At 41.6% G+C, this 19,088-nt stretch overlaps 1 protein-coding gene across 1 annotated transcript; it reads right to left on the reverse strand.

Moving 5' to 3' along the window:
• Positions 1-480: 480 nt before the first annotated feature.
• On the reverse strand, positions 481-7,439 carry LOC311141287 (ubiquitin-conjugating enzyme E2 D4). Its single transcript, XM_084176570.1, has 7 exons — positions 7,194-7,439; positions 5,737-5,800; positions 5,471-5,502; positions 5,285-5,362; positions 5,079-5,184; positions 3,602-3,695; positions 481-3,367 (listed from the first exon to the last, which is right to left on the reverse strand). The coding sequence occupies exons 1-7, from the start codon at positions 7,215-7,217 to the stop codon at positions 3,322-3,324; spliced, it is 444 nt and encodes a 147-aa protein (XP_084032696.1). The 5' UTR covers positions 7,218-7,439; the 3' UTR covers positions 481-3,321.
• Positions 7,440-19,088: the final 11,649 nt, after the last annotated feature.

Below are 19,088 nucleotides of genomic sequence, written 5' to 3' on the forward strand. Positions count from 1 at the left end.
CGGCGTTCGTCGTCACCGGCCTTCTAGCCACTGCCGCTCCATAGCTCATCATTCCATTTGTCTTGTCAATTACACACACCTGGTTCATATTCCCCTCATTAGTACGTGTTTAAGCGTTCCCTCTGCCCCCCTTGTCCTTGTGGGTGATTGTTCATTGTGAGGATTAGTAGCTCAGTTGAGCTCAGTATTTTGTATTGCTGGGGTATTTTCCCCGTGTGCATGTTTGTTCCAGTGCGCCTGTTTTGCGCACTGGACTGGTTACACTGGATTATGGAATAAACTCTGTATACTGTGATTTACCATCCTGCGCCTGACTCCTTCAAATCACGCATCACAATAACCCTGATAACAGCCTGTCAGACCAGACATGGAAAATAATAAAATATACACTGAAAACGACACAGATGAGGGAATGTATATTTTTACAATACTTTTACATTTCTGAGTCAAGAAATGAGTATGGAATTAATTTCAGAAACATAAAACAAAAGGAGTTTTATTATTTTAATTGACAACTCAATTATTTTCTGTCATGTGTATGCAAGGGGAGAGAATTGGTTATGGGGATGGGAAGTCTTATTGACATACCTACAGAGATATCAAATTTGAGATGCATTTATTTATGAAGGCTGGTCCTGAATTTCAAGTTAGCAAGGCTGTACATTTAAAAATGAGTTGTCCCATTTACATTTTAATTGCAAGTCTCTAGTGATAAAATTAAATTGATTTCCCTTTAGGGGAAAACAAGCCCTGATAGCAAGTTAAAGTATCTATACACAAAATGATGGTTAAGGCTAAGTTTTTGTCAGAGGTGTCAGGCAAATTAATTGTAAAGAAATCCCTGATATCTGACAAATGGTTGTGAAAAGGTTCTCCAGAGTGCAAAGCATGCCAAGCTGCCTATCATGACCTCCATTGAGAACCCATTGGACCAGTGAGATCATTTGTTATCTCTTTGGAGCAAACCAGGATGTCATACTGAAAGAAACATTTGATGGATTGAGGCTGACTGCACACAAAACAGACAACTGGAAGACAGATTACAAATAAATAACCAAACAACCAAAACAAATATACGGAGAAAAATCAGCAAGCTTAAGAAATGTTTTGTCCGGTGGCATTACTTACTGCCTCAGTCTTTTTAAGAAATGGTTTGACTGCCAGATGATTCTGATATTCAATCCATTGCTGCTAAATTGTAGAACAAATGTGAAAAAGCGTTTTGTGCCAAAATCATAGCCTTATGACCAATTCTAAATGTAATTCATAATGACTGTATGCATTGGGCTCCTAAATAAAACCAATCTGCAGTATAGTGTAGACTAGAGTACAACCTCTTTTCCAGCCCAATCAACCTAAATTATCTTTCACTAAATCCATGAACGACAGTTACTGCTACAATACCAAGCATTTCGATTGCCAAAAGTCTTATACTGCCCCCCCCCCCTATACTTTTTATTCCCTTTCCATGTCAACAAACAATTTATAGCTCAAGACAGATGCAGACTAAATAATTGTTGACTTTAAAATGTGATATTACTAATGCCAGATTAATTACAACAGTGGTCATTTTAGTGACATAAAAAAAAAACTACAATCAAGCTTGCTGAATACTAAGTTAAAAATGTATTGCCTATGTGCACTGTTGCAGACCCTCTGTAAAAATAAAGAGAAAGTAATGTTCCAATGACAATAACAAAATCTCAAGACATCTGGCACAACCCAGGTTACAGCTCATGTTATGTTAAAATGTAAAAGGCATAGGAAACATGTGAAACCTCACAATAAACCAAGATGAGAAATACACCTCAAGTCACTCACATTAATAAAAAAAATAACATGTTAATTCATAGATCTGCAACAGTTGTCATTAAATAAAGTATTTTCAACCTCCCATCTAAATTAAAAATTACTCCAGTTTTAACCAATGGCATATTCAAAGAAATAGCATGTGCGGTGTCTATCCACAGCATGAACAAAAACTGTTTGAAAACATTCACATCATAGTGTTGTACAGTAAAACAATCTGTGATAACGGTGAGAACTGAGAAGGGAAAGCTAATGAATGACCCATGTCAGATAATGTCTCCAACGACAACTTCTGGATTAAAGCAGCATGTCAGTGTGCAACACAGCTCTGGTCATTTTTCTCACATCATAGGTCACTACAGTGCCCTTTCACAGACAGGTGAGTTGGATATATACCTGAGCTACTGTATTTACAGGGTGGCACTCTACCTCCAGCCTCATGAACCATCCTGATCTCTCAAGCTTACATTCTGTTTCGCTACGTGTGTACTCAACTGTATGGCTGGGAGTAGTTAAGCTCTTTGAGATTAGCTTTACCAGGGTTTAAGTACTACCTTCCAGTATGATTTTATGTAGTAAGGTGCTAGCCCTGGATGGATCTAGGACAAGCAGGGACATAGACGACACAGGTGAGAAAAGTGGTGGAGGTTCCAGAACTTTCTCCCTGGTCTCTTGCCCATGAGCACTGATGCCAGTCCAACCCAGGGCAGCTCACCTTGATAGCACCTCTCTCCAGGCTCTCCAAGGACCACCCGTCACTGCATTTGGGACATTTCCAAATGCATTGAGTGATAAAACAAATTCGCTCAGGGGGATACAGAATGACTGTCTGAATCGTCTCACATTATGTCCGGGTGCGAGATAGTTTGGGTCGAACCATCTCCAGAGTCTTAGTGAGCCACTGAACCACGCTGCTGCATATAGCCATGCACCATTATGTGTTGAGCACTCCAACTCAATTGCACATCTAACATCTGAGAGGAGGTTGTTACAATAATACAGCAAGGCCACTGAATACATGAACATACAGTAATACAAGACATCCAGAGGGGCAAAGATAGTACCTTTGAAAGGAGGGAGAACCAAACCGCTAACTAGGCCCCTCCAAATTCAAAACCCCATGTTTCAGCATTCAGTAGAATAACACAATGATATCATTATAATAAGTAATCATAATAAGAATATGAATGGTAACACTGATAATAATAGTCACAATAGAAGTCGTAATAGTTAAAGTCTGGGTGTGGTGGTCTGGACTACGGGGAGGTTCCAGTCTTCCATAAGGGAGTGCTTTCAGGAGTTCCTTAGGCCTTGCTCAGCTGATCCATACAAGTCATGAAGAATGGCACATGGCAGCAGCTCGGCATTTAGCAGCCAGGTTGCACTGTCCCTTATTTTATCGCTTCCTTCTCCAACCAGAGTGTGTAGTTATGTTTCCCCTCTTGTTCGTTTGCCTTGTGTTAATATTAAACGTGTTTTTCTTCTTTTAGTGTTTTCATTTCACAGGCATTCTCACATTGCATACTTCTGTGTCCATTCTCTTGCTAGTCTGTTGTACCTGTAAAACAAAATGGAAGGTTTGCACTATACCTGAAAAACAGAACTAGCACACTGGTATTTTAGACCTTCACCAGGGTTGACTGAAACATTGGCATCAAATGAAGGTCTATTGACCAAAATGTTGGCATTAAAGATACATTTAACTGTTTGTGGAGTAGGCCCTATTCAGGAATACCAGTATGCTGGTTTCAAAGAAAAGGAATCAAGGAATCAAACACTATGGCACACTCACTTTTCCCTGTCAGCTTTGTAGGTGTGTGCAATCTCTGGTACAAGAGGGTCATCTGGGTTCGGATCGCAAAGCAGAGAGCAGATTGACAAGAGAACTACAAAAAAATGGACAAGAAAATAATCAACATTCGATAACTACATCTGAAACCCCTCACACTGCAGACACACACACATACAACAAGTGAATAAAAATTATATTTTAAATATTTTATTATCCAAAAAGGAGGCCAAATGCTTCTGTAAATGGCTCTTAACCATGCATTTTCTTTAGGGGAACTAAGAGCCTTTAATACATCTAGACACAGCTTTCATCCATATTGCTATGACAACAGTTGCTATTGTGTTGACCACCTCTTCATCTGAGACACAAAGTGGAACATGATAACGATTGCCCTTCTCAAGTCTAAGAATAATACATTTACTATTCTGACAACCATTTGAAGTAGAAAATACAAAACAATGGATTGCTGAATTTGATCTCTAATTGTCTTGTACATTATTACCACACACCCATATACAGTACATTCATGATACACACATCACAACTGCTGCTACCAGACTTATTATTATTACTAAATACTGCACAATTTAAACATGCCCCCCAAAACACATGTAAATATTAGACTATAAATTGTGCCTTCCTGTACTATACTTACGCAACAAAAAAATATGATATTCTACTGAGCCATTTACTTTATAGTTGAATGTTTATCTTTTATTATTTCTTATTGTTGTTGCATTGTCGAGAAGGAACCTGCAAGTAAACATTTTGTTGGACGGTGTATACCATGTGTATCATGTACATACAACTAATAAAACTTGAAACTACCAGGAAAGACATTGACTAGGTCGAACAATTATTTATTTAAATGGTAAGTAAAATGCTTGTAAACAAACCAACTAAATTTGTATGCTTACAGTTCTAAAATAAGCATGTTTGGAGAGATAATATGCTGTCTGTCTGACTGTCATTAAATCAAAGCTAACATTTGAAGGGTCCTATGCATTATAAGTAAATATATTTTCCCTCATAATAAGAATAATAATGTAACATATAGTTATATTGCAAGTAATTTACATTTTTACATTTTAGTCATTTAGCAGACGCTCTTATCCAGAGCGACTTACAGTTAGTGAGTGCATACATTTTTCATACTGGCCCCCCGTGGGAACGAACCCACAACCCTGGCGTTGCAAGCACCATGCTCTACCAACTGAGCTACAGGGGACTGTAATCCCTGGAAATATTTCATTCCAACCTTATGTCAGAGCCTATAGACTAGAGCTAGATGATATGGACATAAATCCATATCCCGATAAATCGACTGAAATTTCACAATAACTATAAATTTAACAATAAGCATATAGTGTGCATCGATATCAGTAAAATGTCTGATAAATTATTGGTTTGATCGATATCAATAATTTTATATTTATCATCCCAGCTCTACTATAGACAAACATTCATAGGGGCTTACCTTTTGATACAGTAAGTGCAGGCGACCATTGTGATCTCAATATATCCAGACAAATACTTCCATTGCTGTTGATATTGGGGTGGTAGATCTTTGTCGTGAACGCAACCTGCAATTGAATTAAAACATTTAATAAACCAGAACGTACTGCTAGCCCTATGAATTGTGTTTCCTAATGTCAACTGATCTTATGTGCTTTTTTAACTCACCTTTGGTGGTTTGAAGGGGTAGTCTGTAGGGAAGTGAATAGTCAAAAAGAACACCCCTCCCTGATAAGGACTGTCATTCTAAAAGAATAGAAGAAAAACTTGTTTAGAAGGAGAAGAATACCCTTAAAAGCTTAATTGTTGCTAACCTTTATGCTAATAAGAGAAAGGGGAAATTAAATCACATACCGGACCCATTATTGTCGCCTGCCAGTGAAACACTGTAAATAAAATTTCAAAAGGGTTACAATTTATACAGAACAATGCAATGTCACAGCCTAGCCCATCGCATGGGTCCCCATCAAAAGTTACCTAAATGTACGTATTGTGTATGTTTGCATTTCACACTACTGAATGTCTAACAGACTGGCACAGACTGTTTTTAAAAACATGCCAACATGGCAAATATGTCCTTCATGTTATCAATATATAGGATTTATCCCTTAGTTACTTACAATCATCTCCAACTGGTCCCGCTGAGCACTGTGCAGGCGGATCCCTCTGCAAATCTGTCAGTTCCTAAAGAGATGAACAATAATAGATAAATACAGGCAGTGCCTAACATTACCTTTTTGAGTCCACTTCTAGCCAATGTGGCAGATAAGGAAAAACATTATGTCATGGATATACCTGTGTCATATGTTACATATATATATTTTTTCTAAACAGACTGCTGTGGTCTCTGCAATTCTGCATATCTTGGAAAAAAACTTGGCATAGGTAGTAACATCTAGGTATTCACTGGGTCGTATTATTGGACTAGTAGTGCCTCCCCGTTCCGGTCTGTTTTCTTCTGTTTGTTTTCTAGTGAATACGACCCTGATTCAGACACAGTCACACACTGACTGAGGAAATTGATATGACAAATTACATTCAGATATTGTGAAAAATAAACAAGCTACACCACATCGTTTGACAACGGTTGTCTGGTTTAGCACTGAGTTGGGGTGAAGGGTGAAACAGCCAAATTAACTATCAAAGCATCTTCTCAAAATTTGACATTTAGGCTAACATCACCAATTACTACACCGGCCCTTTCTGTACCATACTGTGAAGTGATTTTAATGTTACACCATACAAAATGTCCCTACTCATGAGAACTTTTATTACAGTGAGAATAAGGACAAAACAGAAACAGACCACTGCTGTTTCAATTGTTTGCCAAATTCACATATGTTAAATGTTATGGTGTTTACTAGTGGTGTACCATTTGAGTTTATATGGTATGACATCACTGTGTTATTGTTGTACATAAATCAGTACACTTTCTCAATAATCTAGCTAGCTAACTATTTATGCAAACGCTGTCCATTCTGTTATAAATACACCCGCCTGCCCCAGTGCCCCATTTGCCATTCCATATACGGCAACATTGACATTGGGGTTCAGTATTTGGCAACCTGCAAACAGCTGTCACGCGTGCGCATTGGTTTTCAGCACACTCATTCATGATGCACTAGCATTAGCAAGCTAGCCCCAAATTGTACTCTCACCGGGTTCGTCTGACAAATAAATGACTAACTAGTGATTATTTTTATTTTTTTACACGCGCAATGTGGTCATATTACTTGTACCCCAACCAAATGCAATAGGTACAGGTCCGTTACATTATCTAACGTTAACTAGTTGGGAGGACCGCTAACAAGCAAAGAATAATAATACTGTCCTGTTAAGCTAACGTTAGCTAGCTAACAGCATGCTAGCATGCAATGCGTCAATTGCAAAAGGCCACCATTGGTTACTCGTCTTTGTCTATCTGTCAAGTATTCTAGGGGACCACAAATAAGTGTGTGTTACATGAAATGTGGAGAACTATACTGATTGTAAGCATAACAATTTAGTTGACTAACGTTACCGTTCGTTGCAACGCAGGATGACAGGAAGAAATAAGCAAACAATAACAAACACTCACCTTTTGAATTCTTTTCAACGCCATTGCTCGTTTAATTAGATATGGCTCTCTAATACACTTGGCACAGATAATTTGGGTTAAATTACGATGTTTTTCAAACCAGTCACTTTGTGTGTATATAAATAATGTAACTATCGTGGGATTTTTCGAATATAACTGTAGTTTCCACGGTAGAAGGTTGGCTAGCTTTCTCACCCACAGAGGTATAATAAGAACGTTCTCACCCCTCTCTCTCTTTCCACTGCTGCTGGAGAAGAGTTCCGGAATATCGCGAGACGAGAAATGAATTGGACAGCTGACCCCAACCTTAACCAGAGAGGAAGATGCGAAGCGAGAGGGATAACTGGGCCCATAATCTGTCTTCTCCAGCAGGTGGCGTTTTTTCGGTTTTCTTTGCTCACCAAGCGAGGAGTTTTTGTATGGAGGTCAATGAGAGATTGTCGAATTTGGTTAATAAAACTTTGAAAAGTTTATTTGATACGTGAGGCTTATTTGATCAAATAGACGTTTTGTAACGAATGTACTGATATAAGTAGATATCCCGCAAACTTAGAGAAAAAACCCTTTATATCGGCGTTGTGCCTGGTCGTCAGTAGTTACCACAGCCACAAAGTCATAAAACCCCGCACATTTCTACAATTTGTCTTCTTAAAATGTGATTTTAAACATAAACCTAACCTTAACCACACTGCTAAAATTATGCCTAACCCTAACTTTGAATTAAGACCCAAAAGCACATTTAGGTTTTCTAGAATTTTTATGATATAGCCAATTTGTGGCTTTGGTAACTAGTGAAAACCGTTCTGCCAGTATCTCATATCGCGTATCTCATATCTCATTGGCTAGAATGGTCCTATCTGATCTTACCTCCTCCCGACTGCCTTCCATTTTTTAAGACATTTATTTTCATGTTTAAAGCAGCCACTAGATTATCTGGTCAATTTAATGGATATTTTGTGCCTTAACCTAATTTTTATAAATTCTGAAATGAAATATTGGTTTGGGATGTCAGGCCTGGCCTTATAGCCCTTTCCAATGTATTAGGCCTACACTCTTTGGCCTACCTACCTATCTCCTGACAATGAAGGCAGTTATTTTACAGACATGAGCATCGATTTATTGACTGCCCTACTTTTGTAAGTAAAGAAAATCTATATCCTTCTCATTGGCACAGGAATCCTCATCTCTCCCAAGTGGACATTTTCTCTTTTTCCCCTGACCCATCTGTCTATCTCCTCATTTGAATTCCATGCTGTCACAGTCACTAGCCCATTCAAGCTTAACATCCTTGTCATTTATCGCCCTCCAGGTTCCCTTGGAGAGTTCATCAATGAGCTTGACGCCTTGATAAGTTCCTTTCCTGAGGATGGCTCACCCCTCACAGTTCTGGGTGACTTTAACCTCCCTACGTCTACCTTTGACTCATTTCTCTCTGCCTCCTTCTTTCCACTCCTCTCCTCTTTTGACCTCACCCTCTCACCGTCCCCCCCTACTCACAAGGCAGGCAATACGCTTGACCTCATCTTTACTAGATGCTGTTCTTCTACTAATCTCACTGCAACTCCCCTCCATGTCTCCGACCACTACTTTGTATCCTTTTCTCTCTCGCTCTCCTCCAACACTACTCACTCTGCCCCTACTCAGATGGTAATCCGCCGTCACAACCTTCGCTCTCTCTCTCCCGCTACTCTCTCCTCTTCCATCCTATCATCTATTCCCTCTGCTCAATCCTTCTCCCTCCAATCTCCTGATTCTGCCTCCTCAACCCTCCTCTCCTCCCTTTCTGCATCCTTTGACTCTCTATGTCCCCTATCCTCCCGGCCGGCTCGGTCCTCCCCTCCTGCTCCGTGGCTTGACGACTCATTGCGAGCTCACAGAACAGGGCTCAGGGTAGCTGAGCGGAAATTGAGGAAAACTAGACTCCCTGTGGACCTGGCATCTTTTCACTCCCTCCTCTCTACATTTTCTTCCTCTGTTTCTGCTGCTAAAGCCACTTTCTACCACTCTAAATTCCAAGCATCTGCCTCTAACCCTAGGAAGCTCTTTGCCACCTTCTCCTCCCTGCTGAATCCTCCTCCCCCTCCCCCCCATCCTCCCGCTCTGTGGATGACTTCGTCAACCATTTTGAAAAGAAGGTTGACGACATCCGATCCTCGTTTCTTAAGTCAAATGACACTGCTGGTCCTGCTCACACTGCCCTACCCTATGCTTTGACTTCTTTCTCCCCTCTCTCTCCAGATTAAATCTTGCGACTTTTGATAGCCGGCCGCCCAACAACCTGCCCGCTTGACCCTATCCCCTCCTCTCTTCTCCAGACCATCTCCGGTGACCTTCTCCCTTACCTCACCTCGCTCATCAACTCATCCTTGACTGCTGGCTATGTCCCTTTCGTCTTCAAGAGAGCGAGAGTTGCACCCCTTCTCAAAAAACCTACACTCGATCCCTCCGATGTCAACAACTACAGACCAGTATCCCTTCTTTCTTTTCTCTCCAAAACTCTTGAGCGTGCCGTCTTTAGCCAACTCTCTTGCTATCTCTCTCAGAATGACCTTCTTGATCCAAACCAGTCAGGTTTCAAGATTGGTCATTCAACTGAGACTGCTCTTCTCTGTGTCATGGAGGCTCTCCGCACTGCTAAAGCTAACTCTCTCTCCTCTGCTCTTGTCCTTCTAGACCTGTCTGCTGCCTTTGATACTGTGAACCATCAGATCCTCCTCTCCACCCTCTCCGAGTTGGGCATCTCCGGCGCGGCTCACTCTTGGATTGCGTCCTACCTGACCGGTCGCTCCTACCAAGTGGCGTGGCGAGAATCTGTCTCCGCACCACGTGCTCTCACCACTGGTGTCCCCCAGGGCTCAGTTCTAGGCCCTCTCCTATTCTCGCTATACACCAAGTCACTTGGCTCTGTCATATCCTCACATGGCCTCTCCTATCATTGCTACGCAGACGACACACAACTAATCTTCTCCTTTCCCCCTTCTGATAACCAGGTGGCGAATCGCATTTCTGCATGTCTGGCAGACATATCAGTGTGGATGACGGATCACCACCTCAAGCTGAACCTCGGCAAGACAGAGATGCTCTTCCTCCCGGGGAAGGACTGCCTGTTCCATGATCTCGCCATCACGGTTGACAACTCCGTTGTGTCCTCCTCCCAAAGTGCGAAGAGCCTTGGCGTGACCCTGGACAACACCCTGTCATTCTCCGCTAACATCAAGGCGGTGACCCGATCCTGTAGGTTCATGCTCTACAACATTCGGAGAGTACGACCCTGCCTTACACAGGAAGCGGCACAGGTCCTAATCCAGGCACTTGTCGTCTCCCGTCTGGATTACTGCAACTCGCTGTTGGCTGGGCTCCCTGCCTGTGCCATTAAACCCCTACAACTCATCCAGAATGCTGCAGCCCGTCTGGTGTTCAACCTTCCCAAGTTCTCTCACGTCACCCCGCTCCTCCGCACACTCCACTGGCTTCCAGTTGAAGCTCGCATCTGCTACAAGACCATGGTGCTTGCCTACGGAGCTGTGAGGGGAACGGCACCTCCGTACCTTCAGGCTCTGATCAGTCCCTACACCCAAACGAGGGCATTGCGTTCATCCACCTCTGGCCTGCTGGCCCCCCTACCTCTGCGGAAGCACAGTTCCCGCTCAGCCCAGTCAAAACTGTTCGCTGCTCTGGCACCCCAGTGGTGGAACAAGCTCCCTCACGGCGCCAGGACAGCGGAGTCACTCACCACCTTCCGGAGACACTTGAAACCCCACCTCTTTAAGGAATACCTGGGATAGGATAAAGTAATCCTTCTACCCCCCCCTTACCCCAAACCAAAGAATTAAAAAAAACATATTGTAACCATATTGTCCCACTGGCTATAAGGTGAATGCACCAATTTGTAAGTCGCTCGGGATAAGAGCGTCTGCTAAATGATGTAAATGTAAATGTAAATATTTTGGTTAACCCTTGTGCTTTGCTGGAAAAAAATGACATCCATTATGTTACGGGTCAAATTGACCCGCACAGTTTAAACACACTCAAGACAGTCAAAGAATTAAGTAAAAACAGAAACAACTTTATTTTGTCTTATCAGACATTTCAGAAAGAAGAAATACAATACTTTTTATTTTTTTTAAACAATATTTAAGAACTATTTGTTAAACATATTTCCTTTCTCACAAACAAGATTTTTCAGTTTCCCCAAGTAGGTTTTTTCCCCCCCTATTGGTCCATATTATCCCTTCAGTCTTTCTCTCTACATGTTGAACACAATGTGTGTGTGTGCTTTCTGCAGATGTATTTATTGCATTCTACACAAGTGGTGCTTGTTTTACTGTCTTGTCGAGGGGGGCAGAGCTGGCATCTTTTCCGTTTCTTGCCACTGCCTGTATCCACTGGATCCATTTCTGGTTGATTGGAGGCATGTGTTGATGGTCCAGCTTGAATTTTCTGGACGGCAGATGCAGCTGCTGTCGACCGAGGAGGCCGGACTCTCCTCTGGATCTTGGGAGTGATGAGAGCTTTGCCGAGCTCCTCTAGGAAAAGCCGGCGTCGGTACAATTTGCCACCATTCCATTGCTGGTTGATTTCAGTCCACAGGACATAGGCATTGTAAGCAGACACATCCACAATGTTGTAGAAAATCACCAAAGGCCAGCGGGCAGTCATGCGCTGACAACTATATGTTGCTGTGACTTTATCCAAATTGTCAACTCCTCCTTTGGTGGAATTGTAGTCCAGTATTATTTGTGGCTTGATGTCCTCTCTTGCACTCAGCGATGCATCTTTGTGCATTGTGCTCATTACAAGAACATTCTTGTTCTTCTTTGGGCAGTATGAAACAACAGTTGCATTTTCAGAGAAAGCAAATTTAGAGGAATGCACAGTTCTGCCCTGCATTTTCAGAAGCTCACTGGGAAGTTCAGGTTTGTTTTTTCTGATTGTTCCAACCATGGTCAGCTTTCTCTTCTGTAGTTCAACACCAAGGCGGTAGGATGTGAAGAAGTTGTCACACGTGATGTTATGACCTTGCAGCCCTTCACTCATGTCCAGCACCACCCGCATCCCCTGGTTTTTCTCAGGCACTCCGCCGGGTGGCTTCCCAGTGTAAACTTGCATATTCCATGCATAGCTTGATGTGGCATCACATGCTGCCCATATTTTGATGCCATATTTTGCAGGCTTGTTTGGCATATACTGTCTGAAGGGACAACGTCCTCTGAATGGAACAAGGCGTTCATCAACTGTAACATGAGGACTGGGATTGTACAGTAACGGTAGAATTTCCACCCATTTATCCCATACATCTCTGATTGCAGCTAGTTTGTCTCTTTCACGTCGACCCGGTCTGGTATCACGGTTATCAAAGCGAATCACCCGAGAAATTATGTGGAATTCTTGTAGAGACATTGTTGCCCGAAATATTGGCCTTCCATTCTCTTCATTCCACAGGCTGGCCGTTGCTTCTCCGTTTGACCGGTAGACTCCAGCTAATATGAGCAATCCAATGTATGCATGCAAGTCAATCCGATCCAGTGGCTTCCAGTTCTCTTGAAACACACGGCTCCCCTCCAAGTTGGTCATGTCCAGAACAATCTTCTCTATTGCTTGGGGTAAAAAGAGCTCAAAAGCTGATTGTATGTCATGGACTCGAGTGACAGCAAATCGTGTAGGTCCTGGAACCATTTTTATTACATTGGAAGCTGAGAGTCTACCTTGACCTCGTTGTGGTGACGGTGACCATTCAATATGACCATCTTTAGACTTCCATGTCTTCTCTTCTCTTGATGATGCTTGTTGCATGCTCTGTCTCTCATCTGATGTAGGGGATGGTACGGCAGACTCCTCCTCTGAATCCTCTTCAATGAAGACAAAATCTGGATCATCAACAGCATTGTCCTCTATCTCTGAAATATCCTCTGTCTCTGAAACCTCTTCTTCTTTTTCACTGTCACAGTCCAGAATTTGTGATAAGACTTCATTGATTGAAAATCTTTTGGAGCTCATTTTTGAGTGTCTGTGTCAGGGACCTGCTGCTCTCACACTGAGGAGAAGCTTGGGAAAGCCCTTTTTAACCCAAACACAATTCTAAAAGTGCAACCAGGACCAGTCAAAACAAAATACATCAAAGACACTTTTTTGTTTTGCACCTGTGCAAATATATATACACATGAAAGCCTCCGGGTCAAAATGACCCACAACATCATGTTTGTATACAAAATGTACACAGACATTCCACAACACATCAGTGTGTCCACATTTTGCAGTTAGGTTCATGACCCTAAATGAGGAAAAGTCATGTAATTTCATGGCGAAAAAGAGTGGTTAACTAGTATTTTAGACAACGCAAAAGTGGAAACGGGTCAAATTGACCCACAACATAACAGGAGGGTTAATATTGATTCATTTTTTATTTAGGTCAGGTGTGGTGCAGATTATCATTGTGGTTTAGCTGGATGAGAAGAACCACAACTTTAGTTTTCTAAGTGGTTATCCTGTTTGGACCACAAAGAAATTCAACATTATTTAGGCCTATTCCAAAAAGAGTCTGATCTTGCCAAAATGTGGAAAATGTGGTAGGTACAAAACATTCCAATTCATTTTAATAGAGAGCTCAAACAAAATAACCATATTAAGCATACATTTACAGGGGCAAGCTGCAACCATTTAACACACAACAACACATACAAAACTTATTATTATTATATTATTATTAAAACTTAATAAACCACATGTGAGCCTCTGTTCACAAGATGTCTTCTTCTTCTTCTTCTTCTGTGGGTTTTATGGCGGACTACATCCAAAAGTTGTATTGCCGCCACCAACTGGACGGTTTGAAACCAAAAATAAAATTAAAATAAATAAATCCATACTTAAAAGTGATTCTAACAATCCACCCTGATAAAAATAGTACATTGCCAAAAACAAACAAAACTCCCACTTCTTCCTTCTTTTAGTTCTCCATATTCTGCAGTGAATGCCTATCCACTACCATGAACTCTTCTGGTGCAACATTCAAACCCTCAACCCTTTTCACAGCTTCTGCATATGAAATGCTCTGTACAACCCTGACTTTGGCCACCTCATTCTCTACCCTTGTGGGGCATTCAGAAGACGTGGCTTCATGATTCCCACCGCAATTACAACATGTCACATTTTCATCACTTTTATAACACATAATATGATATTTTCCACATCTTGTACATCTCGACTTCTCCCTTCTGCAAACACTTTCTACATGACCAAAAGCTTTACAATGTTCACACCTCATTGTTCTTGGGATAAATGCCCTAACTCCGTAGTTAATATACCCTAACCGCACTTAATTAGGGAGAGACACCATTTCAAAAAACAAAAGAACAGATACTCTTCACTTTTTCCCCATTCACCACTCGATTCATCCGACGTGCTTCAATCACTCCAGGAATATTTTTCATCTCATCTAAATCAACTTCCCACGAAACGCCAGATATAACCCCCTTAAGGGGTGCCCTGTTCCAAAGCGACACACAACACTTCAAACTTATCAAATTGATTAAGACACAACTAACGTTCCTTCTGATTCGCAGAATCACAAAAAATCTAAACAAGCCTGCCTTCGTGATCCTCACATCCTTCACTTTACCCAGCACTCTCTCCATCAGTTTGGATAACTCAAATGGTTTCTTTAAGATTGGTACTCTGCTCAGCTGCTCCTTATTAACAAACTGTACTTCTACTAGATACGAAGGGCCATTCTCATCACTGTACCCTACTTTGCTCCGTTTTCCATTATTTTAAACAATACTCCAATTCTCCTTGATTCTACCGCCATTGTATTCACATTCCACTTCATCATCCGCTTCCGCCATCTTCCGTGAATCTCTCGTTCAGCTTCTTACTCCCTCCACAAGATGTCCCTGTTTGACTTCAAGGATAAGCAGGGCCCACTGATCTAAGGGCCCTACAGTAAACTCACACAGCTGACGAAATGTATGAAACATTTAGCCAACAATAGGCTACACTACATAGTCACGCACATTCAATAGCAGAAACTTTTAAATGTATACATTTGCTTTAGATTAGATTTTTCTATATAGCTTTGTCAAGTACTATGGTGATAGACCAAGTGATTGTTCAGTCAATATCCAATAATTGTAAAGGCGTATTCATCTGTGAGTCAGCTGCATGCTCCAATTTCTGCACAGCCTTGTCTTGCAAAGCCCCATGAGTTTCCCTTTATATGTCTTAAACAAGGGTGAAAAAAGAGCTCTCATTATTTTAGTGAGTATCTATGAATGGGTGGCAGTGTTCATCCTTTTTAAATGGCTGATTCACTGTCAGGTTGAGGATCCCATCGTCAATGTGACACTGAGGACCATTTTCCTTTGGAAAGCTAGAGATTCCTTAAGATAATATCTATTGTTTGCTCATCTCTGCGCTCTCAATGACCTGACTGTCCTCAGGGCCTGCCTGTAATCAGATTCAGCCAGACCAGCAGTAGAGGTAGCAGTTCAGGCCTTGTGCAGCAGGGGCCTTGTGTGCTGACTCTGCCTAGTTGCTAAGGACATTCAGCATGGAGTTGTTTCCCCCACACTCTCTGTTGGCCTCAAGCCTCAGCTTGAAAAACATCCCACAGTCATTCCACCACTGTCTCACTCTTAGAAATGTCAATGTGCACTGTTTGGCTACAGTGAGCTTTAAACCTAGATTATGTGGGTGACTACCACTAGAGAGCCCTAACCCATCAAACAATCCTGCACCAATAGCCATCTACATTCTTTTAAAAAAAAGATGCTATCTAGAACCTAAAAGGTTTCTCCGGCAGTCCCCATAGGGGAAACCCTTTGAATAACTATTTTTGGTTCCAGTTAGAACCCTTTCCACAGAGGGTTTTACATGGAACTCAAAAGGGTTCTACCTGGAATCAAAAAAGGGTTCTACTTGGAACCAAAAAGGGTTCTCCTATGGGGACAGCTGAAGAACCCTTTTGGAACCCTTTTTTCTAAGAGTCTAGGATGGTCTGTCAGGGTGATATGGATAAAAAACTAACTTTCATGGCAGAGAGCAAATACAGTTTCCATGTTTCTTGGATAACCCCTTACCAGCGGTTAGGGAAATCCCCACCTATCCCCTGTAGTGGGGAGTTTTTAGTTACAAAGTTGGCGCCCCCAGATCTAAAGTTATGTATGTGTCTTGGTGTGGATGCTCAGGGATACGTATGATATGGGTAGGGTAGCGGGTTGGCTGACCTCTTTCAACTGAAGACAATGTAATATAGTGGTGTAATTTGAGAGCATGGACAAGGCAGTGTCTGTTTCTTATGACATGTCTCTCTCGGACCAAGAGTCTTCATCAGAGGATTGTCCCACTGTCAGAAACAAAGGGCTCTTGTAATTTCATTTCTTATACCCAAGCTATATTTGAACATGTTCCTTTATTGAGCTAGTCTCCGCCAGCAACCCAAGCTAAATCTGCTGTGACAATGCACATATGTTTACAATCATTTTCACAATAATTTCAAATGGGTCCTGCTGATGTCTGAATTATCCAATAAACGCTCAACCAATTAAAGTTGAGCTCAGCCTCTGAGAGCCCCTCGAGGTGCTCTACCTTAACCCAGTTCATGGCTGTTCTCTGAGGTTCTTATATGGAACAAAGATGCATAATTCCTACTTACAGAGAGATATTTGTCCACTCCCTGTATCAATGTTCTTGATTTGATTATACACTCTCAATTGTGTGCAGCCAATTCTCATGTTTGCAACGAAATCAGCATCTCTGGGCACAATCCCATGCTTCTTTGACTAGGCTATTGAAAAAGGGGCATTATGTGCAGTGCAATCATTGTTTCATGGCCCATTTCCTTGACTCTGTTTTGATTTTGTTTGTCAACGTTTAGGTGGCAGATGATGGCCCATTGACCCAGTCTAAAGGCGGTCTGAATCAGTCCACAACTATTCCTCATGACAGTGTGAGCACTCGTGTGGATGATGTTTGCCACAACCTACCAATCCGACAAACCAAATCCTTCTCAGATTGACTAAACCTCCCTGATCTACAAAGGTTCTGACAGGTAGACCAGACTGACTCGCAAGAGTTCCATGGGCACAGTTTTTCAAAAGTTACCTATCCAAATTTCGGCTATCGGATAGGATTAAATGCATAGAAATATAATGAATAGACCGGGTCTTTATTGAGCCTGGTTCTGGCCTCAATAAACCACATGGACTCAGACCAACAATCCACACAGTAGTTTCTTTGACCAAGCAGATATATTAATAAAGACCATGGGACATCATACCACACATTGCTGTGAAGTATGTAAAATGAAAATTACAAAACAATAGAACAAATATTTCTAAGGCATAGATGACAACTTTTGTGCCACTGTATATATTTTCATATATACATTTTAATGGTGCAATATAAAAGTCTACAGTAGTTACTCCCTTTCTTAGACGTTGGAAATTCAAACCAGCTGGTGCAGGACTAAGCATTAGCCTGCATTGGTTTGTTGTGTGAGAGGCATGTTCAGAGCTTGTTATGAAACAGTGGTGAAAACATTTATGGCCTCAGGGATGTACTCATTAAATGGCATTATTTGCTTTAACAGTTACCAGAGTGAACTCTGCAGTGTTTAATTGGCTTAATTGGTGAACAGTTGAGGGGGTGTCTCATTTAGAAGCAGGGGTCCTTGCCCAATAACGCCTCATTTATTTGTTTACATGATTAACATAGTTAAAAGCCCAGGATCCCAGACATGGCATTTATAGACATAACTCAGGGGTCAGGGCTATCTGCCCCTGATATTTTCATAGTTTCAGCGGGACTGCTCCCCCCTGTAGGAGTGGGGGTATATCATTTACTTTGGGGATTCCAATATGGACATTTCTTAAGAATGCTTTTCATTAATTATTGTGCTAACAAGTTCATAATTGGATCAATCAAAAACGTTCCAATAACTTTTTTAAGTAACACTTTCTTCCAACCACCTTTGTATAATGAATCTATATTGCTTTCTACTGCACCCATATTGCACTAAATGTAAGACATCTGATAACAAATCATAACAGCTCATGGCCTTTTATAATAGGGCAATGCATTACACATTGGTAGTTAAAAGTGTTACAAATGTGTTATTTAAAAAACAACTAGGCTGCACACTGTTTACTTGAAAGGTATTATCTATAACACTCGTAACTGACTAATACAAAAGGGGAGGTGGGCCAAGTCAAACAAGGCCATCAGGAACAATTTTAGCACCTTTTTGTTAAATAAGAGCCCATTGTCCTCTACAGGATTACATCAGCATGTTCATCAGGGAGACCATTGTAGCAAGAATTAGAGCAGTCAGACCCCCCACCCTCCCCCAATATTATTTGACAGACCCTCATAGTTTCAGACAGACATGAGTACCCATCCCCCCTAGGAGCTATGAACATTACGGCCCTACACAGACCTTCTAGACATTGGATGAGACATTGGATGAGGAGAGAGTGAGCCAAATCCTCTCTATGTACTGTATGTTGATATTCAACCCACCACATGAAGACTTTGAGCATGTTGAGGAAGGAGGAAAACTTAAAACACACTCAACCATAGCCAGTAATCCTTGGGGGGTAAGCATTTTAGGGAGGAGCCTTGCACCCCCTGTGTCTGTCTTTCTGTCTGTCTTTAACTGCAAAGCTGACAATGTGCCTGCTGGAGAAGTTGTTTTACTACACTGCCCTTGCTATGAATAGTCTCCAGAGCCTTAGGTAAGGTATAGTCCTTGGCATTAATGTGACACTCTGGCTCTAGGACTTGTATATGTGAGCCAGGGTGTATCTCATTTGGTGGTGTTGGGGATGGGTGAGTTTCATTTTGTTTGTATTTAGTGGTGATTGGTTAATGACTCCCAATCGGAGGTAACGAGTGTCAGCT

The sequence above is a fragment of the Coregonus lavaretus genome (assembly GCF_964263955.1).
Source record: "Coregonus lavaretus genome assembly, chromosome: 14".
Classification (NCBI taxonomy): Eukaryota; Metazoa; Chordata; class Actinopteri; order Salmoniformes; family Salmonidae; genus Coregonus; species Coregonus lavaretus.

Coding starts and splice junctions, on each gene's coding strand:
- LOC311141287 (XM_084176570.1), bottom strand. CDS start 7,217: ATGGCGTTGAAAAGAATTCAAAAG. Junction 5,801..7,193: donor CGTTGAAAAGAATTCAAAAG/GTGAGTGTTTGT, acceptor TCATCTCTTTAG/GAACTGACAGATTTGCAGAG. Junction 3,696..5,078: donor TGCACTTACTGTATCAAAAG/GTAAGCCCCTAT, acceptor ATTTTTTTGTAG/TTCTCTTGTCAATCTGCTCT.